The sequence below is a fragment of the Monodelphis domestica genome, chromosome 1 (genome assembly GCF_027887165.1).
Source record: "Monodelphis domestica isolate mMonDom1 chromosome 1, mMonDom1.pri, whole genome shotgun sequence".
In the NCBI taxonomy this organism is placed as follows: Eukaryota; Metazoa; Chordata; class Mammalia; order Didelphimorphia; family Didelphidae; genus Monodelphis; species Monodelphis domestica.
Genome location: NC_077227.1, coordinates 636,164,472 through 636,191,156, shown reverse-complemented (window position 1 = coordinate 636,191,156; position 26,685 = coordinate 636,164,472). Strand labels below are relative to the sequence as shown.

Sequence of the window (26,685 nt, the reverse complement as noted above, 5' to 3'; positions counted from 1 at the left end):
TAAAGAAGAAATCATAGAAACAATTAATAATTTCATCGAGGAAAATGACAATGGCGAGACATCCTTTCAAACCTTTTGGGATGCAGCAAAAGCGGTAATCAGAGGTAAATTCATATCACTGAATGCTTATATTAACAAACTAGGGAGAGCAGAGATCAATCAATTGGAAATGCAAATGAAAAAACTCGAAAGCAATCAAATTAAAACCCTCCAGCAGAAAACCAAACTAGAAATCCTAAAAATTAAGGGAGAAATTAATAAAATCGAAAGTGATAGAACTATTGATTTAATAAATAAGACAAAAAGCTGGTACTTTGAAAAAACAAACAAAATAGACAAAGTACTGGTCAATCTAATTAAAAAAAGGAAGAAAAGCAAATTAACAGCATTAAAGATGAAAAGGTGTCGGGACAGCACCTCCGATGAAGATGAAATTAAGGCAATCATTAGAAATTACTTTGCCCAATTATATGGCAATAAATACACCAATTTAGGAGATATGGATGAATATATATAAAAATACAAACTGCCTAGACTAACAGAAGAGGAAATAGAATTCTTAAATAATCCCATATCAGAAAATGAAATCCAACAAGCCATCAAAGAACTTCCTAAGAAAAAATCCCCAGGGCCTGATGGATTCACCAGCGAATTCTATCAAACATTCAGAGAACAGTTAATCCCAATACTATACAAACTATTTGACATAATAAGCAAAGAGGGAGTTCTACCAAACTCCTTTTACGACACAAACATGGTACTGATTCCAAAACCAGGCAGGTCAAAAACAGAGAAAGAAAATTATAGACCAATCTCCCTAATGAATATAGATGCAAAAATCTTAAATAGGATACTAGCAAAAAGACTCCAGCAAGTGATCAGAAGGATCATTCACCATGATCAAGTAGGATTTATACCAGGGATGCAGGGCTGGTTCAACATTAGGAAAACCATCCACATAATTGACCACATCAACAAGCAAACCAGCAAGAACCACATGATTATCTCAATAGACGCTGAAAAAGCATTTGATAAAATACAACACCCATTCCTATTAAAAACACTAGAAAGCATAGGAATAGAAGGGTCATTCCTAAAAATAATAAACAGTATATATCTAAAACCAACAGCTAATATCATCTGCAATGGGGATAAACTAGATGCATTCCCAATAAAATCAGGAGTGAAACAAGGATGCCCATTATCACCTCTACTATTTGACATTGTACTAGAAACACTAGCAGTAGCAATTAGAGAAGAAAAAGAAATTGAAGGCATCAAAATAGGCAAGGAGGAGACCAAGTTATCACTCTTTGCGGATGACATGATGGTCTACTTAAAGAATCCTAGAGATTCAACCAAAAAGCTAATTGAAATAATCAACAACTTTAGCAAAGTTGCAGGATACAAAATAAACCCACAAAAATCATCAGCTTTTCTATATATCTCCAACACAGCTCAGCAGCAAAACCTAGAAAGAGAAATCCCATTCAAAATCACCTTAGACAAAATAAAATACCTAGGAATCTACCTCCCGAGACAAACACAAGAACTATATGAACACTACAAAACACTCTCCACACAACTAAAACTAGACTTGAGTAATTGGAAAAACATTAACTGCTCATGGATAGGAAGAGCCAATATAATAAAAATGACCATCCTACCCAAACTTATTTATCTATTTAGTGCCATACCCATTGAACTACCAAAATACTTCTTCACTGATTTAGAAAAAACCATAACAAAGTTCATTTGGAAGAACAAAAGATCAAGGATATCCAGGGAAATAATGAAAAAAAAAACACATATGATGGGGGCCTTGCAGTCCCTGACCTTAAACTATATTACAAAGCAGCAGTCATCAAAACAATTTGGTACTGGCTAAGAAACAGAAAGGAAGATCAGTGGAATAGACTGGGGGAAAGCGACCTCAGCAAGACAGTATACGATAAACCCAAAGATCCCAGCTTTTGGGACAAAAATCCACTATTCGATAAAAACTGTTGGGAAAATTGGAAGACAGTGTGGGAGAGACTAGGAATAGATCAACACCTCACACCCTACACCAAGATAAATTCAAAATGGGTGAGTGACTTAAACATAAAGAAGGAAACCATAAGTAAATTAGGTAAACACAGAATAGTATACATGTCAGACCTTTGGGAGGGGAAAGGCTTTAAAACCAAGCAAGACATAGAAAGAATCACAAAATGTAAAATAAATAATTTTGACTTCATCAAACTAAAAAGCTTTTGTACAAACAAACCCAATGTAACTAAAATCAGAAGGGAAACAACAAATTGGGAAAAAATCTTCATAGAAACCTCTGACAAAGGTTTAATTACTCATATTTATAAAGAGCTAAATCAATTGTACAAAAAATCAAGCCATTCTCCAATTGATAAATGGGCAAGGGACATGGATAGGCAGTTCTCAGATAAAGAAATCAAAACTATTAACAAGCACAGGAAGAAGTGTTCTAAATCTCTTATAATCAGAGAGATGCAAATCAAAACAACTCTGAGGTATCACCTCACACCTAGCAGATTGGTTAACATGACAGCAGAGGAAAGTAGTGAATGCTGGAGGGGATGTGGCAAAGTAGGGACATTAATTCATTGCTGGTGGAGTTGTGAACTGATCCAACCATTCTGGAGGGCAATTTGGAACTATGCCCAAAGGGCAACAAAAGAATATCTACCCTTTGATCCAGCCATAGCACTGCTGGGTCTGTACCCCAAAGAGATAATGGACAAAAAGACTTGTACAAAAATATTCATAGCTGCGCTCTTTGTGGTGGCCAAAAACTGGAAAACGAGGGGATGCCCATCAATTGGGGAATGGCTGAGCAAATTGTGGTATATGTTGGTGATGGAATACTATTGTGCTAAAAGGAATAATAAAGTGGAGGAATTCCATGGAGACTGGAACAACCTCCAGGAAGTGATGCAGAGCGAGAGGAGCAGAACCAGGAGAACATTGTACACAGAGACTAATACACTGTGGAATAATCAAACGTAATGGACTTCTCCATTAGTGGCGGTGTAATGTCCCTGAACAATCTGCAGGGATCTAGGAGAAAAAAACACCATTCATAAGCAGAGGATAAACTGTGGGAGTGGAAACACCGAGGAAAAGCAACTGCCAGAATACAGCGGTTGAGGGGACATGACAGAGGAGAGACTCTAAAGGAACACTCTAATGCAAATATTATCAACATAGCAATGGGTTCAAATCAAGAAAACATGTAATGCCCAGTGGATTTACACGTCGGCTATGGGGGGTGGGAGGAGGAAAAGACAATGATCTATGTCTTTAATGAATAATGCTTGGAAATGATCAAATAAAATATAATTAAAAAAGAATCTCCAGTCCAAAGGTTTTATAATCTATTTAAGGACAGTGTTGTAGTGGCAGTGATAGACTAGAATGAATAGCCTAAAAATTGGAGTTCAGGGTTGGTTTCTGTTTCTTATTAACCATGGGACCCTATACCAGTCACTTGAATATGCTAAGCCTCTTCTCCCATTTTTAAAGATGGGGGATAACCCCACAAGATTATTTCTGCCAAAGTACTTTATCTAACTATTTTAGCACAATATAAATATGAGCCATTATTTTTGCAATGATTTTTCCATGAAACTGGCAGAGTGTGTTCAGAAGGTAAAAAAATTGAGATTAAAGAAAAAAAAAGTATATTCTGGAGATGTATGGAAATATCAGTCCCCTCTATGACTTAATTTCTTCATCTGACGAATGAAAAAAGTGTTATTTTAGAATACAAGATCCTTTCCTGTTCTAAATCTGTTATTATATGATTCTTTTATATGGAATGTTTTGTATTTTTCCTCATGAACTCCAGCGTACTTCATTATATTTTAACCAGGCTACATTATTAGCTCTAATCAACATTTCTATACTTATCCAGTATATTTTTATAATCTTACTCTAAAATCAAATCTTTTAAAGAAGTCTTGATCAATCTATCTGTATCCAGAGAAACACTGAATATCATGGTGACGGACAAAAATTGACAGATTTTAAATGAAAAGAAATAGTTTTGATTCCTGGCTTAGCCTTACCCAGTGTGTGACATTGGGCAAATCACTTTGGTGCCTCCAGCTTACCTGAGGTCTAAAATAAGAGGGGAGGACTAGTTTCCATGGCCCTTTCTAACTCTAAAGTTATGAATGAAATATTTATATCGATATCTATTAATTTATTATTTGAATAAAATATGTTATTTCCATATTCCATATTCGAAATATTGCGTATTTCAGGTCAATAATAAAGAATATTTCTAAGTAAAAAAAAAAAGAAGTAGCTATGTATGATTTAGAAGTAGCAAGGCAAATTGAGGAAGAGCCAGGAAGCAGAATGTTCTAGGCAAATCAAACCATGGCCACCAATGTGACCTCCATCTCTCCTCAAACTTGGATGGACACAGATCACAATTCTGAACCCAAGACTTCTGGGAACTAGAGTACATCTAAAGCCACCATTCTAAAAACAATCCCTGTAGAAAAAGGACCAGGTAAAGCCCTTCTGTGGGTTCTACAGCAACAAAGCTACTAAGAGTAGGAAAAGAAAATTGTTGTCACCAAAGTTCTTGGCACTGTCAAATGGCTGAACATCAGCAATGGATATGATTTTGAAAGTGGAACTGATATAAAAGATGTGCTACTATCTGCTTCATTGCTGTATTCTAAAGACCATAATACTTCCCCATCTCTTACAACTATATGTGTTATCTCCCCCATTAGAATAGGAGCTCTGTGAAAACTTGGACTGTCTCCATTTTTCTATTTGTATCCTCAGTATTAGAAACCTAAAAAACAACTTAGTAAAAGTTGTTTTTTCCATTCAATCATTCCTATTGCAACATATAAATATAATGGAATATTGTTGCACTGCACGAAAAAATAACTATAAACAGTCTAGAGAAAATTAGGAAGATTTGTATGAAGAACCAAGAGAACACGACTTCAATAATAAAAGAGAACCACATTAAAAAATATCAGAATTCAGACTGCCATTCTTCCTCAATTCCAGAGGATTAATGATGAAACATATACCTCTACTCTCAACAGCAAGGTGTTGGAGGGAGGGGCTGAAATTCTATCAATACAGGATGATGTATGCACTGTCAGGCATGATTAATGGGTTAGCTTGTTTTACTTAGCTGTTTCCTCTTTGTTTCAAGGGAGGGTTGGGGGTGGAGTGTAGGGATGGTTATTGTGAAGTGAGAGTGATATAAAATAACAAAAGCATCAATAAAATCTTCTAAAAATAAAACAAAATAAGGGACCTTATTTTTTTTTTTATGATTCTGTAATATTTTAGCTCTGTTAGAAAGAGACTTAATTAGCTACTGAATTCCTTGGCTGTCCACAACCTATTTGGAACCTAGGAATAAGATGGTTAGTCAGAATAAGAGTGGGGTTAAGGTTTTTATCACAAAATTCTATGACAATACTTCTGTTGGATTTAGAAAGAACAGAACAGAGACAAGAAAAAAGCATTGTTCAGTGCATTAGATATTCTACATCTAGACTAAATGGAAGAGGCTAGGTTTGTCATTCGTCTGATAAGGTCTTTTTTATTTGCACGAAATCAAGTTTTTATTTTTGCTTTGTTTATTTAAAGCTTCATGGGTATTAAACAGTTTCTAAAAAAGCTCATGTTGTTCCAAACCCTGCTGTTGGCTGACTAGGTCGTCTTAAACACCCCTTTCTATCCTCCTTCATTAGAAATCTAAATTTGTCTCTGCCCCCACAAGCTTTGTGTTCTTTTTCTCTAATGAGACTTACTGGCATACAATTTTGAATTTCAGAGCTGAGAATAGAGAAAAATGTTATTTAGGTTAAAAACACACATTAATCTGATAGAATTATATTTCTTTTCACTTCTTTTCTCTATTTTCTGATTCTTAAAATAGGGAACCTGGATTATTCTTCTGACCCCTTATACCATCCTTAGTCAAAGCATCACAGATTTAGAGCAGGAAAGGCCCTGAGATGCTCTTTAGTCCAAATTCTTCAATTTAGAGATGAGAAAACTGAGGTCTAGACAAGTTAAAGGGAACCAAGAGATGATGAATAACTTGTTCTAGGTCACAGCTAGTTAAGGGCAAAGGTATAATTTGAACTCACACTCTTGACTACAAATACATCATTTTTTCCAATGCATCCCCCCACCTTTAAGTAACTTATAAATGGGGACAGGAGATCAAAAGCTTGCTTTATGCTGGTAGGCACATATTTTCAAGATTCATTTGTAAAACATTTTAGAGTGCTTAAACTTAATATTACTAGAATGAGTTAAATATTTTGCCTCAAAAATGATTACTAACAGTGTAACTGTGCTATTTTTAATATGAGTCAGACTGATGTGCCTTACATTGTACTTTTTGGTGAAATGGATTCCCAACTCATTTAATAATTCTTACCAAAATCACACAGATGTGTTACATGACTGCTAACAAAACCAAACACAACTCTACCTGATGTCACTCAGTTCTCTCTTTATGTTGTCTTTTTAGTCTTTATATATGAAATAACTTATCTTGAATTTTAATCCATAGTAGAAACACAATTATGAAATAAATTACTATTAAAGCAGCATGGTCTGATTCTAAATATCTGTCTGTCTATCTATCACCTAAATGTGTATCAGACCATTCATTGAGCCCTGCTAGTGAAATGTATTACAAAATGATTAATAATAATAACGAAGACACTGCTTAAGAGAATATTGTACAAAAAGAACCCAGTTGAGAAAGTAGATTACATTTATATCTTCCTAATTCTTTTCTTCTTAAGATTTTTAAAGGGTTTTATAAAAACTAGTTAATAATCTTATGAATAAAACCAGAAACCAGAAGGAAGTTAGAGCAAAATGGAAAGATGGCTGACAGACTTGAGTTTTTGGAGAGACAAATGAATGTGCAAAACTGGTTTTATTGAGCATTTAATGGCAGCAAGAAACATAAGTGATAGAACACTTGGTCATCTCTCCTAGCAAATATGGATATCTGTAATAACCTAGTCTGAGGAGACCAGAAGCCTCATGATCATTTTGTTTGTGTATCTCCAGCACCCAACCCATGTCCTTTTACTACTATTTAATAAATGTTTGTTGATCAACTTTATCCCTACTTCAAAGCTCTGCTTAAAGAGCACCTACAGAAAGGCCTTTCCTGACTCCAATAGCTGCTGGAGCGTCCATTCCCAATCGTTTTTACCCTGTATATATTTAAGATGTATTTAAATATATTAATTTCCTAAAAAGAATGTAAACATCTTGAGGGGGAGAATGTTTCCCTTTTTTGTATTATGACTAGTATGGCCTTCAGACAACCACCAAATTGGAGGGAACCTGACTCCACATGGGAGGGGCTTTTTATGTCATTAGGGAACCAGAAAGCTACAACTAGGGAGAGGCAAATCCAATCCAATCCCAGGGACAGTTTGGCTGATGTTGAGGGAAAACTAATCCCTGGTTGTATACTGATTACTAGAGGAGAGAAGCACCTTGGTAGGTACAGGTCTGATCAAACCAGGTTCATTATTTTATATATTAAAAGTCTCCAAAATGATATTGCACAGCTTTCTGCAACATGAAATGTGGATATAATATTAGTTTAAATAGAAGTTGATCAGCTATAGATAACTTTTGTTTGTTCTTTGTTTTCAAAGAGGCCCAGTGACATCATGGGATGATTTTTTGATTTTGTGTGTGAATTATATTTGTGAGGCACAAAGTCCTTGGCCTCACTCTCTCAACTATCCTATTTTTCAAAATGATTTAAGTTATCTAGTTCTGATGACATAATTTTATAAATCATTTTAATTCAACTAAATTAACTCATTAGGCTTTAGTTTCTAGCTGCTTTGAAAATTGGGAAATAATGACCCAGTTAAATATTAGTTTATGTGATTACTGAAGATAAAGCAATTTTGACAGATTTTAATGGATTATCTACTTGAATGCTCCTTCTTGATATCCATTGTTGAGCTCTCATCCACATCACATCCTAAAATCTGGCATCCCACAGGGTTTTGTCCTGGGTCCTCTTCTCTTCTCCCTCTATACTACTTTCACTTTTACTTGATCTCATTAGCATCTATGGATTTAATGGCCACCTCTATGTTGATGACTGTCAGAATTACTTCTCTGCTGACCTCCAGTCTTGAATTTCTAACTGCCTTTTAGATACCTTAAACTGCACATCTAGTAGACATTTTAAACTCACAATGTCAAAATCACAACTCTATTTTTCCCCCTATAAACTCCCTCCAACTTTCCTTATTAGTGAAGGCACCACCGTCCCCCCTCCCCCCCACACTCCCTGAGGCTCAAAACCAGAGCAGTTTTTCTTTACTTCCCCTCCCCCTTCCCCATACCCAATCTATTGTTGAGATCATTTGATTTCACATTTGTAACATTGGTCAATATCTCCCTTGTCTGGCCTGGCAGTGCCACCACTCTGGGCGCAGGCCTCATCACCTGGGGCATGACAGTAGATCTGACACCTCAAGTTTTTCCCCTCTCCAATCTACCTTTCATTCAGCCACTGATGTGAACTTCCTAAAATTAGGTCTGATCAGATCATCCCACAACTCAATAAACTCAAATGGCTCCTTAGAGCCTCCAGGATCACACACAAAATCCTCTGTTTGGCATCCAAAGCCCTTTGTTGGCTGGGGCTCTCCTACTTCTCCACTCTTCCTACACCTTCCTCCCCAATGTGTACTCATTAATCCAGTGACCTGGCCTCAGGACTACTCCATAAACAAGACATCTTTTGGCTCTTTGAGAATTTTCTCTGACTTTTTCCAGGCCTAAGATGCTCTTATTCCTCATCTTTCCTGCTGGCTTCCCTGGTTTCCTTTAAGTACAAACTAAGATCATGTGTTTTATAGGAAACCTTCCCTAACTCATCTCGATTCTAGTGCCTTTCCCCTGTTAACTATCTCCTATTCCTCCCATATATGATTAGTTTTGTATAGAATTGTTTGCATGTTGTCTCTCCCATTAGGTTGTAAACTTGCTGAGGGCAGAGTCTGGGTTTTTTTTTGCCTCTTTTTGTAGTTCCATCACTTAGCACAGTGCCTGGCACATGGTAGGTACTTAATATTTACTGATAAACATTTTTACCCAGCCATTTGACTTGCCTATGTGATCAAGAAGCAACCACAGAAGACTGCACAAAAGAATCTAAAAACAACACAGAGTTAAAAGAAACCACATAAAATTTTAATAAGACGTGTCTTTATTCTCTCTTCTTAACCTAGCTCTCAAACGAGATCTCCTTTTCTTTGCCTTTTTTGCTCACTCTCTTCCCTATGTAAAGGGAGTGTCTAAATATGCTTATCAGCCCTAATGGCTTTAAGATAAATTTTGCATTAGCAAAAGAAAACTGATCCAGATAATGCATATATAAACTCTGCTAATATCATTAAAATATAACCTAAACAATTCCTTAACATAACACAAAAGTGTGCTAAATTAATTCAAATTAACAATAGATTAACATCAGTGTTATATCCCTAAAATTAAACACTATCTAATGATATAGATGAACACAATGAAGAAGATCTGAAGACTAAGATGGAGAAGGGTTTTTCCCCCTTTCTGATACAGTTATAAACATTATGGAGAGAAACTGTTTAGAACCTTTATTAGTTTAGTTAAGCCGTTCCACTGAGTTGTAATCGGTACACAAATCTAGGACATACATACCTCCTATGGAGAATGAGACGGGACCTCCTCATTGCACAGGAGGAAAAGAAGAGGCTGATATCGTTAACTGTCCCAAGTCACATCCTACTACAAATGCATATCTTTTTTTCCCCTTTTTAAAAAAATACATTTTATTTGATCATTTCCAAGCATTATTTGTTAAAGACATAGATCATTTTCTTTTCCTCCCCCCCATCCCCCCATAGCCCACACGTAAATCCACTGGGCATTAGATGTTTTCTTGATTTGAACCCATTGCTTTGTTGATAATATTTGCATTAGAGTGTTCATTTAGAGTCTCTCCTCTGTCATGTCCCCTCAACCGCTGTATTCTGGCAATTGCTTTTCCTCGGTGTTTCCACTCCCATAGTTTATCCTTTGCTTATGAATAGTGTTTTTTTCTCCTGGATCCCTGCAAATTGTTCAGGGACATTACACCGCCATTATTGGAGACGTCCATTACGTTCGATTATACCACAGTGTATTAGTCTCTGTGTACAATGTTCTCCTGGTTCTGCTCCTCTCCCTCTGCATCACTTCCTGGAGGTTGTTCCAGTCTCCATGGAACTCCTCCACTTTATTATTCCTTTTAGCACAATAGTATTCCATCACCAACATATACCACAATTTGCTCAGCCATTCCCCAATTGATGGGCATCCCCTCGTTTTCCAGTTTTTGGCCACCACAAAGAGCGCAGCTATGAATATTTTTGTACAAGTCTTTTTGTCCATTATCTCTTTGGGGTACAGACCCAGCAGTGCTATGGCTGGGTCAAAGGGTAGACATTCTTTTATCGCCCTTTGGGCATAGTTCCAAATTGCCCTCCAGAATGGTTGGATCAGTTCACAACTCCACCAGCAATGAATTAATGTCCCTACTTTGCCACGTCCCCTCCAGCATTCATTACTTTCCTTTGCTGTTATGTTAGCCAATCTGCTAGGTGTGAGGTGATACCTCAGAGTTGTTTTAATTAAATGCATATCTTTTTAACACAAGTGTCTTCCTTTTGATGCCACATGTCCAAGAATATTAGAACACCAAGATATCCAATGAATCAAAATTATAGGTAACTCATAAAGGGTGAAGGAAAAATACATGTTGAGTCAAGCATGTTGAATTTATAGTTCAAGCATTGGCCTATATGAAGAACTGGTGAAGGATATAATTCTGGAAATGTAGGATCAGACAAGGAGGTTGATCAGACTTGTAGCAAAAGCACAAGATAAGGGTCAGAAAGTTTAAGTGTGACACTGTGAGCCAATAAATATAAAAGGACTTTGAGCAGAGATTCCCAATCTGGAATCAATGAACTTATTTTTTACAATATTTTTATAATTGTGTTTCAATAGAATTGATTTCTTTTGCAATTCTAAGTATTTTCTTTTATGTATTTAAAAATATTCTGAGAAGGCATCTATACATTCTTTGGATGTGTACCAGGCCTATGCCATAGAAAAGGACTCCTTCAACATATCAGGTAGATCTTGAAAGAAAATTAATGAGAAGAAATGGGCCAAAATAGTTACAGAGAGGAAGAAATCTCCACTGAGAAAAGGAATATTCACCCTGATGAGATCAATGAAATGGTGAAGCATTTATAATCCCATTTCCCTATAATCTGCATAGAAAAGCAGAATGAAGTTATCTTTTAACAGTTTAACTGCAACATGACAGTTCTATCTTAATTATCTCAGTAATGATCCTTCACAAAGTCAAAATGGGTGAAATTCATTCATTTAATATTACCGTAACAATATAAATATGCCTTCCCACTTTTATTCATAAATCTAGAGCTGGAAAGGGCCTCAGAGGCCATCTAGTCCAACCTGTTTATTTTATAGTTGAAAAAGCTGCGATCCAAAGACATTAAATGACTTGTTATTTGACTCTAGATCAAGCTCTCTCCTCAGTGTACCATACTACCTGTCTTTTAATATGGGTACCTCATAGTATATGCTAGTAGTCTGGGCAAAGCATCCTCATTTTGAATATTATGGTACAAATTCTAGAGATAACTTAAGTTCTAGTTCCACTTTTATTGCTGTTAGACATTATATATTTTCCCTAAATGTTCTGAAGCAAAAGTATATTGATTTCAGGCATCTTTCATACAGACTAGTGTCATTATCCATATAAATAAGTTCCAAGAAGTCAGGGACTGTGTCTTGTCTAAACTCCTAGGCCTAGCTCAACTCAGTCTAGAGTTCTCAAAAACAGTGAGGTGGCTTAGTGGATAGAAAGTCAGACCTAGAGACCAGAGGCAATAGGTTCAAATCTGACCGCAGACATTTCCTAGTTATGTAACCTTGGGTAAATCACTTGAATACAATTGCATAGCCCTTACTGTTCTGCCCTGAAACAGATATTTAGTATGGATCCCAAGACAGAAGGCAAGAATTAAAAAAAAAAAAAAAGGAAAATCCCAAGGCACACTAGATTTTAGAGTCTGGACTTCTGTGGCTAATTAAAAAAAGTATAAATCCTCATTTCATAAGATTCCACGTTGTGAAATAATGTGTATCATTAGTATTTAAAATTTCAAGTTAGGTTCTCATTTCTTGGGAATTCATAGAATGCTGAAATACTTTGGTTCAAATTACACAACCTGCTTGGACAAATCACATTCATAGGTTTAGTCTTCTGTTAAAAAAAGAGTACATTTTGGTAAAGAAGACATCCTAAGGATCAGGTGAAGATGGAAAAACCCAGCACAGTAGAACAGACAAGTGGAGCTGAAATCTGATGGCAGAAAGCCTTGGTTCACCTCCCAGTTCTGTGTGATTCTAGACAAGTCTCTTCACATCTCTCTGGGTCTATTTCTTCATCTGTAAAATCAGAGTGTTGGATTAGATGATGTCTCCCTTCTAGCTCTAAATCTGTGATCTTAGTCTTAATGAATTCCTCTGAACAGATGTACAATTGGAATAAAGGGCACATCTGCAGGCACAGGCATCACAGGAACTCACTGTGCAGTACCCACTGTATGATTAACAGTACTGGAGGCATCTGGCTGCTTTCAAAGCCCTCTTCAAGTTAATCAAATCCTGCGCTCTTTGTGGTGGCAAAAAACTGGAAAATGAGGGGATGTCCTTCAATTGGGGAATGGCTGAACAAATTATGGTATATGTTGGTGATGGAATACTATTGTGCTAAAAGGAATAATAAAGTGGAAGAATTCCATGGGAACTGGAACAACCTCCAGGAAGTGATGCAGAGCGAAAGGAAAACATTGTACACAGAGACTGATACACTGTGGTACAATCTAATGTAATGGACTTCTCCATTAGTCTCAATGTAATGTCCCTGAACAACATGCAGGGATCAAGGAGGAAAAAAAACCACTACCCACAAGCAGAGGACAAATGGTGGGAGTTAAAACACTGAGGAAGGACAACAGCTTGACTACAGGGGTGGAGGGGATATGATGGAGGAGAGACTATGAATGAACACCCTAATACAGAAACAAATAGCATGAAAATGGGCTCGGGTTGAGGTCGCATGTGATATCCAGAGGAATCACACATTGCCAATGGGAGGGATGGGGGAGAGGGGGTAGGGAAAAACAAAGGTGATCTTTGTTTCTAATGAATAATGTTTGAAAATGACCAAATAAAATAATGTCTAAAAAAAAGTTAATTAAATCAAGCCTACCAATCTCAAATATAAATTGCCCTTTTGGAACATGAAGATTTGGGAGACTACTTGATCATCAGAATTTCTTGAGGCTAAAATATATACTTTAGACAGTAGTTCTAAAACTATGGCATTAGGACCCCTCTATACTCTTAAAAATTATATTGTATATATCTCTCCAAAACTTTTGTTTATATAGGTTATATCTAATGACACTATGTTAGAAATTAAAATAGTATTATTATGAAAATAGTTTTGGTCTTGCAGACTATACTTTAAGAACTTCTGCCCCTGTCAGAGAAAACTATTCTATCTTTTAAAAGGACATAGCAGGGGGCAGCTAGGTAGCATAAGGAACAAAGGGCTAGGCTTGGAGTCAGGAAGACCTGAGTTCAAATTTGACTTTAGATACTTCCTGGCTGTGTGACTGAGCAAGTCACTTAATCCCAATAGTCTAGTCCTTGCCATTCTTCTGTCTTAGAATTGATACTAAGAAAGAAGGTAAGGGTTTTTTTTTTTAAGCATTTGGCAATTTATAATAGAAATTTATCATGGCTAAATTAGCCTCTTTAAAGACTGGCAAGAATAAACACTTTAAACATGTGAATGATATCCTAGTTCAATTAATAAGGATCAAAGATGTAGAGTTGGATGAGAAGACAGAAACCATCTAGTTCTTTGTTTATTCTTTGTAAAGTTGGCATCCCACATAAATCAATAGCCTTTCTGACAAAATCTAACATGAAGAAAAAGAAAGTGATTTAAAATAATTACAAGATGTATAACATTTCAGAGTCCACCTACCAAACCACCTATAATAATATCATACAAGTATAAAATGTTCTTTAAAGTGTGAAGATGGGATTAACTCTCCCTTGCCCATTTTTAGATTTAATCACCAGAAGCATATCTATCTATCTATCTATCATCTATCTATCTATCTATCCCACTTATCCTTAAGTGGGGGAGGTCTGTGACCCACGTGTGCAATAGTGGGTGACAAATCAGAACCCAGTGATTGCCTCCTGGGCAGTCCTAAACAAAGCTTTAGCTGTAATTGGTCCACATAAAATGGAAGGAAGTCACAGAAAGTGATGTCTTTAAAAATGCCAAGAACTTCCTGTGAAGTGGTCTTTCACCTTGAACTTGACCCTGGAGGCTCTTAGGCTTGAGGACTTGGAATGCTTCTATTTTCCCTTAAGAACTACCACATGGATGAGTGAAAAAGCTGACTCCCTTCCCTGGCTTTCCTGGAAGTCCTGGCCTCTGGAGGGACCCTTCATCTAGGAGGAGGCCTCATGGTTAAAACCTTTGTTAATTGACCCTTAGGCCCTCTGCCTGGGGCTTCTGGAGGCCTGCCCAAGTAAAGCCAGGGCTCCAGCAAAAGTCTAACTCCTTAAGCTAGATTTCTTATTCTGTCCTCTTTCTCATTTCTCTACTTTCACACTTTCCCTCTATTTTATAAATAAACTGCTAAAAAAAATCATTTGGAATTGATTAATTCCTGGTGACCATACTCTTAAATACTCTAGTCCAACCCCTTACATTCTGCCCTTTACAAAAGAAACAGAGGGGAAAAAAGACCTAAATAAATTAATTTTTTCTAGTTGGGCTAAGCTTATATAATAAAAGTGACAAATCACTTACTTATTAAGAGTCATAGCAATTGAAATTTTGGATTTAAGAGTTATATTTCATTGAGTTAAAAAAACAACAACAACAACAAAATTCACCCAAAGGAAAATAAGATCAAGAATCTCAATGAAAAAAGTGGGAAGGAAGGGGCCTAGAAGTACCAGACATTAAACTTTACTATTATCATCAATTCATTTTGGCATTGGTTTAAATAAAAAAGAAAAGGTCACTAGTGGCTCTGATTAGGTACATAACATATAGAAGCAAATAAACCTAGTAACCTAGTATTAAAAAAACCCAAAGAACTCAGCAGCTGGGTAAAGGTATGTTATTCAACAAAACGACTGGGAAAACTAGAAATTAGGTTTACATGAACATTCACATCATATACCAGAATAAGCTCTAAATGAATACAGATACATCATAAACAAATTAGAGGAATGAGAAGGTGAATTTCACAACTATACCTTGACCAAAAAAGAGATAACAAGGCTCACAGAAGATAAAATGGATAATTTTGATTACATAAAGTTGAAAGATTGTCCACCGACAAAAATCAATGAAATTGGGGGCAGCTGTGTAGCTCAGTGGATTGAGAGCCAGGCCTAGAGATGGGAGGTCCTAGGTTCAAATCTGGCCTCAAACACTTCCCAGCTGTGTGACCCTGGGCAAGTCACTCGACCCCCATTGCCTAGCCCTTACCACTCTTCTGCCTTGGAGCCAATACACAGTATTGACTCCAAGATGGAAGGAAAGGGTTTTAAAAAAAATCAATGAAATTAAATCAGAAAGGAGTTAATTGGGAAACAAAAAATCTTTGCAGGAAATTTCTCTAAAAAATCAGTTTGATATGAAAATATACAGGGAACTGACTTGAATCCAGGCAGTTTTTACTTTACCAGCTTTTATATTAATTCCAGCAAATGTAAAAAAGAAGGAAAGGGGGAATGGAAAGTGGGGGAGGGAAGCAGGGGCTGGGGGCAGAGAAACAAGAGTAGTAGGAGGAAGATGGGGGAAAACCACATGGGGGCCTAGTAACAACTTAAGAGGAAGAACATGAGTAGACACAAGGAAGCTAGACATACACAAGAGGACAGATCACAGACATGGTACTCTAGTCTGGAGGGACAGAAGAGACATGCAGGGTGGACAAAAGGGTGGGTAAGGAGAACAGGGCAAAGGTCTCTCTGGCCCTTGAGGTCTCAAGTCAAGCTCCCATCAGGCAGAGGTGGTGGTGGTCTTTCTCCATATCAGTCTTCTGTTTTCACTTGTTAAACTTTTTTTTTTTTGGTGAGCAGGGAGGGAGACCACAGAGTCAAGCTGAGGGGCAGGAGGAAGGAAGGAGGGAGGGAAGGAGGGAAGGAGGAAGGGGGGGAGGTGGAGAGAGAGAGGGAGAGGGGGAGAGAGGAGGAGAGAGGGAGAGAGAGGGAGAGAGAGGGAGAGAGAGGGAGAGAGAGAGAGAGAGAGAGAGAGAGAGAGAGAGAGAGAGAGAGAGAGAGAGAGAGAGAGAGAGAGAGAGAGAGAGAGAACACATTCCTGTAACAATGAAGTTAAATTGTGGGGGGGGGTTTGGATTTCTTTCAGAATTAAGTAGAATTTGCATAATGCAAATTTATATAAAGAAAAGAACTGTCTGTACATGAGAATAAAAATTATCCCTTAATAAATTGTCAGAGGATGTAAACAGGCAATTCTCAAAGGAAAAAGAAACTATTAACGACTATACAAAAAAAAGTTACAAATTAATACTATTAAGAGAAATGCAAATTTTAAAACTATAAAGGTCTACTTCCTATCCATCAGATTTGCAAGGATGACAGAAAAGGAACATAATTGTTGGATGGAAGTAGGGTGGACAAGAATACAATTGTATGGTGAACTGTGAATTGGTCCAGTCTTTCTGAACAGCAATTTGGATCTAAACTTTAAAAGTCACTAAACTGTGCATACCCTTTGACCCAGCATTACCACAACTAAACAAATACATCAGAGAGGGAAAAGGAGAGGAAAGAATCTATATGTACAAAAATATTAATAGCTGCACGTTTTATGATAAAGGACTGGAAACAATAGGATTATATATCAACTGTTGAATGGCTTAACAGTTGTGGTATGTGAATATTATTATTTCATAAGAAAAGGATGAGTTAAAATAACTTGGGAAGATTAGTATGAATTGATACAGAAGAAAATGAGTGGAACTAGAACAATTTATATAATATATATCTATATGATACAATGTTATGAAGAAAAGCAACACTGGAAGAAAAGAACTCTGATTAATACAATGACCAACCAAAATTCCAGAGGACCAGTGATGAAGCAGGGTATTCCCAGAGGATCAGGATAAAGAATTAGACATCTATTTTTTTAAATGGTCAATGTAAGAATTTCTTTTCCTTGACTATATATGTATATTTGTTATAAGGGTTTGGTTTTTCATTTGGGAGGTAAGGGGGAGAGAAAATAGATTTTTGTTAATTGAAAAGAATTTAATTTTTTTTTAAAGAAAAGCTACTTCAAAGACTTAGAAGCTATGTCTAATCATAACTTCAGAAGATGGATGGTGAAGTGTGTTTTATGATAGAAAGGGGAGAGATTAGAGGTGCACAGTGAGATCTACATTTTTTGGACAAGGCCAATGGGTGAAGTAAATGGTTTTTTTACTTGACTGTGCTAATTTGTTACAAGGGAACATTTATAAAAAAAATTCTGAGGGAGGACTGGGAGGGGGTAATGATAAGAACAAAAGAATCAATGAAAGTCTTAAAAGAATGAACAAAAGGAAAGTGAAGGTTGAAAGACACACAGGCAAAAGAAGTTTGAAACAAATGTACTGAATTTTATACTTAAAAAAAGCAAAAAGGTAGATATAGAACATCACTGTTTTACATACAATCTTTTTCTGTCCTTTTTATATAGAAATGTTTCTATTTGTGAGTATCTGTCAAGTTTGGAATTAAAAAAAAACAGGGGTCAGCTAGGTGGCTCAGTTGACAGGGTACCAATTCAGGAGATCTGAATTCAAATATGACCTCTGACACTTCTTAGCTATGTGACCCTAGGCAAGTCATTTAAGCCCACCTGCCTAGCCCTTGCCCTTCTATCTTAGGGTTGTTACTAAGTCAGAAAGCAAGGGTAAAAAAAAAGATTAATTAGGGCAGGAATAAACTTTGGTGACAAGTTATATACAGGCTTTATCTTATAGGACCTTCATGTTCATCCACTGTAAAGGCTAACTATTCATTCTAGGTTGTATGTCATCCAGGTTAAGCCCAATCTGAAAAGATAATAACAATTAACAAGGATTATATAAGCCTTGCAATACTAGATTGTCAAATAAATATCTGTTGAAGGAATGTAGTATGGTGGGATGGAAGACACTGGATTTGAAATCAGGAAGAAGTGTTATCTTTTATGGTTCTGAGTATTAATACATATAATAATTATCAATCAACATATGCATCAATGCATATAAGTATAATATGCAATAATGTTTATCAATACACACAACAAATATATAATTAATTGTATGTTAATTATCATACATTAATCATATATTTATGTTAATTAATATGTATTAATATACATAATAATGTGTGTTATTAATATATGTGGTATACACTTATTAGATAATTGTGGCAACTAGGTGTTGAAGTAGCTAAAGTTCTGGGCCTGAGTCTTTCTGAGTTACAATCTGGCCTCACAACACTAGCTGTGTGATCCTGGGCAAGTCATTTGATTCTGTCTCCCTCAGTTACTCATCTGTAAATTGAATTGTATACGGAAGTGGCAAACCACTCTAGTATCTCTGCCATCGAAGTCTCCAAAGTGGTCACGAAGAATCAGACACGGTCGAAAACTGAATTGGCAAAAATTAGTTAATACATATTATATTGTTATTAGTAACCTATGGATACAAGCTAATAATGTGAAATTAACGTGTTAGAGCACAGAATAACAACATAATACTATGTACTAGTAATAAATATTCTAAGTGGGTGGTGTGTGTAGGGGAGAGAGGGCCCCACTCAGGGTGCCCCCGCACCCTGGCTCCAAGAGGCAACGTCGGCTCGGTCACCGCCTTCTCCAACCGCCTGCCCACCCCTCTCCCGGTGCCTTTCACCTGCTATCACTTCCTGTAAGGAGTCCGTAGCCCCAACCCCGTTCTTGAGCAGAGATCTCAGTTTCTGCACCGCAGGCAGGGAGAATGCCCAAGTGCCCACGGCGGCGGCAGCCATGGCAATGCCCCGAGGAGGACTGGGAAAGAGAGGAAAAGGAAGGAGGAGAGAACCCGGTGGCAGGGCGCGGCGGCCGGAAACGGGGAAGAGGGAGTGGGCGGGAGTTGGGCAACCATAGAGCAAGAGAAAGAGAGATCGGATCGGACAGACAAGGCGTGGGGCGGAGTCTCCGCTTTCTCAGGTTTCTGATTGGGTAATAGTGCCGCCACTCTTCCGTTGGAGGCTTTCTTGGAGTCCTTCAGCCCACCTTCTCTCCAAGGAGCTGTCAGTTAAACAGCAAACGAGGCGGGGCAGGCCACTTCCGGTTGGGTCCAGAAAGTTGAGCTGAAGGAGGGGTGGAGAGAAGGAGGAAGAGGAAAAGAGAGCCTGGGCGGTGGCAGCGGCGGTGGCTGTAGTAGCTTCCCCAGCAGCAGCGGCAGCAGCGTCGGCTAGCCCGACTGAAGAGAGAGAGAAGCAGGCAGGCGGCGCTGGTTCTCTCCGGGGCTCACAATGGACAGCCAAGGCAGGAAGGTGGTGGTGTGTGACAACGGCACCGGGGTAAGCGCCGAGTGCGGGGGAGGCCTGTGGGGACTGAAGGTGAACACGGCCAGGGGGAGGAGGAAGGTGTGTGTTTGGACTGGCTCCCTCAGCGAGGCGCTGGGGCCTCAGGTGGGAGGCCTGTGCTGCCCTGCCGCCCCCGCACCTCTTCCTGTCAGCCCCCACCTCCACGCCGCGCCTCCCGTCCTCTTGGAGGAGGGGGTGGGATGGGGGTGGGGTGATGGTCTCCTCGCCCCCTCCCTGAACGCCCTGGAAGAGTTGCTTAGGGAGGTGGGAGTGGGCCGATTCAGGATAGTCCTGGGTCAACTCAGAGGAGCTTCTGATTTTTAAAAATATCTCTAATAACAGTAATCAGGCCTTCCTCTTCCTGTAAAATCGTAGGTAGAGCATCGGAGGCAGGAAGCGAGGGGGTGAAAAAGGAAGTAGGGCTGGCAGCTTCTGTCTTGAAGCAGCTTTTCTGGAGGGGCTCCTGGAAGGGAGCTTAGTGGGAAGCACTTGACTTTGGATGTTCAAGGGGGCAGTGGGGTTTAGGTGCATAAGTGGGAGAAACCCGGGGGGCGAGGGCCGCAGAGTTTCCGCAGGCCACTGTGGTGGTGACCTTGGAGGAAGTTACTAAGCCCCTTATGTTCCTCTTTTTCACCTAGCTGCAAGTTGGAGAGTGTGATCTTAAATAATATCCCAAAACGCAAAGAGTTGTAAATACAGGTATCTCCCCCTATTTTTTTTTTTTTTGCTGGCTGCTCTTTTTGGGAGGGGTGAAATCTGCCTTTTTTTATTCACTGGTAACAAAATCAGAACAGATCAGAAGATTGAAACACAATTTGTTTTTTTAATTGAAATACGATTTCTTTTGAATATGTTCTCTAGTAATGATTTCATATTACATTTATTCTCAACTCTTTTGAGGTTGCAACAGCATACCAATGTACGTGTGTGTGGGTCCTTTGGTGACTCTTCCTACAAGCTTCCTTCCAGCAAGCTAGAATGACAATTAAAATTAATTTTTAAATTAAACTCCCCCAAAATTATGTGGTTGAGAATATAAGAAACTTTAATATAGACTAAATCTTTAATAAATTAGGAAATTGAAGTCCAGAGCTGTTACGACTTGAACAAGGTTACACAGCATGTTAGTAACAGCTGGGATTAAAACCCAACTTCTTTACAGGTCTGCATCTTATTGTATGGACTGTTGGGGGGGAAAATGATTGGGAATCACTGGTGCATGATGATGCGTAGGCTTGTTTTTTTTTTTAAACCCTTACCTTCTGTTTTAGAATCAATTTATTCCAAGGCAGAGGGGTCATAAGGGCTAAGCAATTGGGGTTAAGTGACTTGACCAGGATCACACAGCTAGAAAGTATCTGAGATCTGATTTGAATCCAGGACCTTATGACTCCAGGCCTGGCACTTTTCTCTTCTGAGCCACCTCACTGCCTTAATGCCATGACGTTTTAAAGGGATTATTAAATATAAACTGTACTGAAATAATCTATGATACTTTCATTTTTATTGTGCCCCAGCAGAAAATTGCTTGGAGCACTGAAAAGTCAGTCAGCAGGCATTAATTAAGCACTTATTGTGTACCAGGCACTGTGTTTGCTAGGGAAACAAAGGCAAAAGACAGGTCCTTCTATCAAGGAACTCTCACAGTTCAATGAGGAGACTGCATGTAAACTTTATACTAACAGGCTAGATACAAGATAAATTTGGGTGTTGGGGGAATCAGAAAAAACTTCTCTTAGAAGCAACCAAGATATAAAGATTGAGAGGGACAATTAAGTGACTTGCTTAGGGTCACATGGCCATTTATGTGTCAGAGGCAGGATTCAAGCTCAGGTCTTTTTAGCTTTAGGACCAATTCTATCCCTTATGCAAAATTTCCTCTCAGAAAGCTGTTCTTTTTAAAAATTCTGTGTTTTGGCAACATCCTAGCTGTTGAATTCTTTACTTGTATAAATCTAGTTATTTTCCCCCTACTGTAAGTGTACAGATACATGCACAGCTACTTTCTTTTTTTTTTTTTACAAACTAAAACTCTAGAATGGGCTTTAAATTTGATATTGGAAAACCGATTGTATAAAAAACACAATGAACTATATATAAAGATTCCTTTTCCCCAGTCACATTTTGAGGGGAAAAGTATGTTTATGACATAACTTTTCAAAATCTAGATCCTTTCATTTTCTGTTGTAATTGATTTGTAAATCGATTTATTTTGAAATTAATAGCTAGTGTCTGAAAATATGAATACATTAATTAGTTTAAAAGGGAGAAAGAATCCATAGCATCATAATACATTCAGGGATACTTCAACATTTCCACATGCTTGAAACAGGTATTTTAAAAACTATATTCCAGCAAATCATTATACCCTATCTTTTATCTTGATTTTATTCCAGAATAACAGTTAATTATTCAGAAGACCATGGATTTGTATATGTAGCATTTTAATTTGTTCTTTGTCCATTTAAAGTTTCAATAGTGATGGATCATCTATCTCAGTTTGGCAGTTTTTAAATACTTATTGGTCAGGTCCCTTGCTTCCTTATACTTCTGTTTGCAGATAAACAGCATGCTGATTTTATCAAGCCCCAGAAGATTGTAGAACCTTTTAAATCACTTTGTAAATTCAGTTAAACTATTTGCATAGAGAAACCTAAAGAATGACTATTTTCCAGACTAATACATAGTTTGATAAGTACCTGTAGCTTGTTTTTTGATAACACATTAAAAGAAAATAAGCAACAGAGCAGGAATTCATGTTAATCTGTATGAATTGACTAGACACTTAAAGGATGCTTTTAAAAAAGCTTTAAACGATCCCTTAATGAGCTGTTCAGTGAATTGAACAAGAACAGGAATGGACTGGACTACATTTGTAAAATTGCTCAGTTCTTTTAATGACACCCCTCTAGACCAAAGCCATGCTTTTTGCTGAAGTTGAAGCTCTTATTTTTCACACCAGTAGTCTTATTTTGATGTTATAGATATAAATAATCACACTATGGTTTATTGAATTATAGGATAATCCAAAAGGCAGTGCTTGGTCAGCATAAGTAGGATGCAGCACATTCCAAGACAGGAATGACTTAGGAAAGACTTTGTGATCAAGGATGTAATCAGAAATCCATGATCAGGAAAAGCAAAAAAGATAGGTTACTGAAGAGCAAAGATTGACTGATAGATAGCCAATATGCCACATTGATGTCTAGAGAATGAAAGATAAGTCCCTAAATTATTAGATGGATCCTTTATGATAGATTTATAGGAGATGAGGGTGTGTGGATGGTTTCTAGTCTTCATCATTGGAAGGGATGAAATCATAAATCCTTTGAAGCATAAAAATATCAGAGTATTAGCTGACCTAAAATATACCCAAGCATTTCATAGTTACAAGGTAGGGAGAAGGGTCTGATCAGTTTTAGATGTAGTGTTTATTGTTCCATTTCTGTTTATTTCTACTCCATATGGCTTTCAGGGCAAGGAAAAGAGAAAGGAAACTCATACTTAGGTAGACTACTGATGGCATTGTGGACAGCTTTCAAAAGAAAATTGAGTTTGAATCCTGCCACAAATGCTTATAATTTGTTTCACCCTGGGCAAGTCACTTAACCCATTTGCCTCAGTTTCTTCAACTCTAAAATGTTAATAACAATACCTTCCTTGCAGGGTTGTTGTGAGACTCAAATAAGATAATCTAGGTATCCCTTCCACATTACAGGGGTTAGGGGCATGGTACTCCAGCAATCTAGAAAATTCACATAAAAAATTTTAACCCTTCATACCAGAGAAGTCATCTGAATTTTTTTCTTTTACAGGATGTTTACAATACTTTATTGTAATATTAGGGTTAAGTTTGTCATAGGCTATATGTAGGTCAATGTTTTTGTGTTCTTTTTGAAAACTTAACTTCTTATTTATTTTAACTTTAAAAATGTATATGGTAGCAAAAGATAAACTATGTTGATATTATATGATACTATACACATGTGTTTCTGAGTTTCTAAACTTTTTCTGTGTTTGTTGACCTTTATGTATCATATGTGAAAAAATTCTCATTTAATTTCTTATGCTGATCTGCAGTGTATTGAAACCTCAGTGGGAAAAGTCTCAATGTGGAAGGGATGCCTGTATTGTTAATAAAGTACTTAGCACCATGCCTGGCTCATAGGAAGTGTACTTATCAATGCTTATTCCTCTCTTTTCCATCAGTGCATTCCTTTCTTTGTCTCCATAATATTCTAGCCCCTTAACCCTCTTCCATGCTTGACATGACTAGTTTAAAGTGGAGTCACAAAGGTTGGCCAGGGCAGTGAATCTATACCCTAATATAGCTCCAGTCTGGAGATCAGGAAGGCTTTACACAAAGCTGAAAGGGATAGTTAGCACATTTTGACAGCATGTGAAAAGATCTTGGCAGATTAGTATATTGGGATGAATCAAATTCTATAAAATTCAGTAGAGGTAAATGCAAAATATTAGACTTGAGTTCTTTAGAAACCAACTTCAAAAGCATAGGATGAGAGAGGGAGAGTTAGCAGTTTCTTGGAAAAACCGGAGAATTTGGTGGGCTACATATTCCATATGAACATTAGGGTGATGTGGCTGCTCAAAATGGTTATCATATTTTGGAACTGTTGAGGGGCATAGCTTTCAGGAATAAAGGTGAGTTTCTTTGTATTTGGCTCTAGTTAAACTACATTTTTGTTCAGTTCTGGGCACCATAGTTTAGGTATTAATAAACTAGCAGTAGGAGGATACCTCTAGGAGAGTAAAGGACCTTGAGTCTATGTCAATTAAGGATTGATTGGTGGAAATAGGTATAGATAGCCCGAAGCAAAGAACACTGGGAAGGCACAAAATAACTACGAGTATTTGAAGGGTCTTTATGTGGAAGAGAGATTAAACTTGTTTTGCTTGGCCCCTGTGTGCAGAATTCAGAGTTGGAAATTACAAAGAGGCAAATTAAGGTTTGATGCCTGGAAAAATTTCTTAATTAGAAGTGCCCCAAAATGGAATGGGCTGCCTTGAGAGAATCATTGGAGGACTTCAAGTAGAGGCTGGATTATCACTTTCCTTCTCAAGTATGTCACAATGGAGTTGGTCCATATGGCCACTGAAATCACTTCTAACTCTAATGCTGTGTGATTCATTTAGGAATCCTTATGTAATTGAGCCTTGAACTTTGCTAGCTACAGAATTTTCTGTTATTTACCTGTGGATAGACTTCTTTGCTGATTTGTATGATAATATTGAAGTTGATTGGAATAAAACTATCATTTGGTTCATGCTGATAGGAGATTCACCTTATAAGAATGACTTTGAGGTGAAAGTCACTAACTCTTAAAACTAAGTTTTCTGGGACATAGGATTATAGGATAGTTAGTATTCTAATCTAATTAAAATAATGAAAAAGACTAGTTTGATAAGTTAATGGAAGAAAAACTGCAGGTAAAAGATTTAAAGTTTGCTCTTATAAAACTTTTTTTTTTTTGCTAATGTAGCTAGCTAATACTCAAATTTTGCCTGAAAGAATATGATATACTATATAAGTCTTACCATTTGATGACTCAGTGAGGGAAGTAAGAGCCAGTTTCAACCACAATGCTCTGAAGAGGAAACTATATATGGTAAAATCTATTTCTTAAGCATACATAGCCTTTTTGCATAGACAAAGAGAAATTGATAGCTAAGTTTTTAAATGATGAGAGGGTTGTAAGTATATGTGCCATGTCACATTTTGTCTTTTAAGGATTAAAGAAACAAAATATGTTTTGAATAAGACTTAATTCTTCATTTTACCAAATTATTAGTTGTGGTTTTTATACATTTTTTAAAACATTGGTTTTGGTGCAAGAAGAATGAATTAGGTTTTTCCTCCAAAATTCTCGAGTATTTCCTTTTTTTTTTTAGGCAACCCATTTTAACACATAATAATAAATATACCTTACTTTTGTTTTTATAAATGAAGCAAGGTTACATGTTTTATAGATATGTTACATTTAAGTACACTCAAATGCATATAGACAAACATGAAAGCTACCATGCATATTTAGGAGATAACATGTATATGAAAGCTAGCACATGTACCCTAGGACCTTAAACTCACCCACAGGAGCACACACAAGTCATTAGTTATTGTACATTAATTTTGCCACTTTTATTTAGTTGTAACATACATATCAGTTCCTTCTTGAGAACACCAAAAATAAATTTTCTAAAATCCCAGATCTTTTAGTATATATGAAAATTTACTCAGGCCCTTTACAATTTCATGTAGAGGAGCTATTCCTATTCCCTTGACATCCCCAACCCCCTATTATATCACCTATTTATCTGCCCTTTCCCTTAAATTTTCCCACAATACCTCCTATGGGTTTGTAGATGACATTAGACTCTCAGTAACCTCTGTAAACATTTACTAAGCAATTTTATGTCCTGCACAGTACTAAGCCCTAAGAGATACAAATAAGGAAAAGAAAGACAGTCTCTCTCCTTGAGGAGCTCCCTGTTTAATGTAGGGGAAGGGAGAGAAAAGCAGATGGGGAGTGAGATGTTACAGCCCTGAATTAGTCTGATGTTTTATGGAGTCAAAACCAAGCAGAACAGCTGATGGAAAGTTAGTTACCTGCACTTAGTATATATTTTTAATGTAGAGATTTTCTTTCAGACTCTATTCTTGTTATGGTAGTTTTTAAGCAGTTTTAAAATTTTAAGTGAAAGGTGTGTGCCCAGAGTATACTATTGAACTAGTTTTGACAGCATCCTAAAGAAATCTGTGTAGAAATGTCAGCAGTTGTTTGACAAAATACATCATAATTTTACAATTGTTCATTATTTTGCATTGGAGTATTAATAGCAAAATAGATACTGACTTTGATTGAACAG

At 37.2% G+C, this 26,685-nt stretch overlaps 2 protein-coding genes across 3 annotated transcripts in view; one reads left to right on the top strand and one right to left on the bottom strand.

Annotated features, from left to right (window-relative positions):
• The window catches only part of LOC103099919 (N(4)-(Beta-N-acetylglucosaminyl)-L-asparaginase-like), a 101,939-nt gene extending 82,579 nt beyond the window's left edge, over window positions 1–19,360 (bottom strand). For both annotated transcript variants that reach the window (XM_007476740.3, XM_007476741.3), the window contains exon 1: window positions 19,143–19,360. In XM_007476740.3, coding sequence (XP_007476802.1) covers window positions 19,143–19,257 — 115 coding nt within the window. In that variant the 5' untranslated portion in view covers window positions 19,258–19,360. The remainder of the gene's footprint in view (window positions 1–19,142) is intronic.
• Window positions 19,361–19,423: 63 nt separating this feature from the next.
• ACTR2 (actin related protein 2) overlaps window positions 19,424–26,685 on the top strand; it is a 51,971-nt gene continuing 44,709 nt past the window's right edge. The window contains exon 1 of the mRNA XM_007476739.3: window positions 19,424–19,794. Within this exon, the coding sequence (XP_007476801.1) occupies window positions 19,747–19,794 (48 nt within the window). The 5' untranslated portion in view covers window positions 19,424–19,746. The remainder of the gene's footprint in view (window positions 19,795–26,685) is intronic.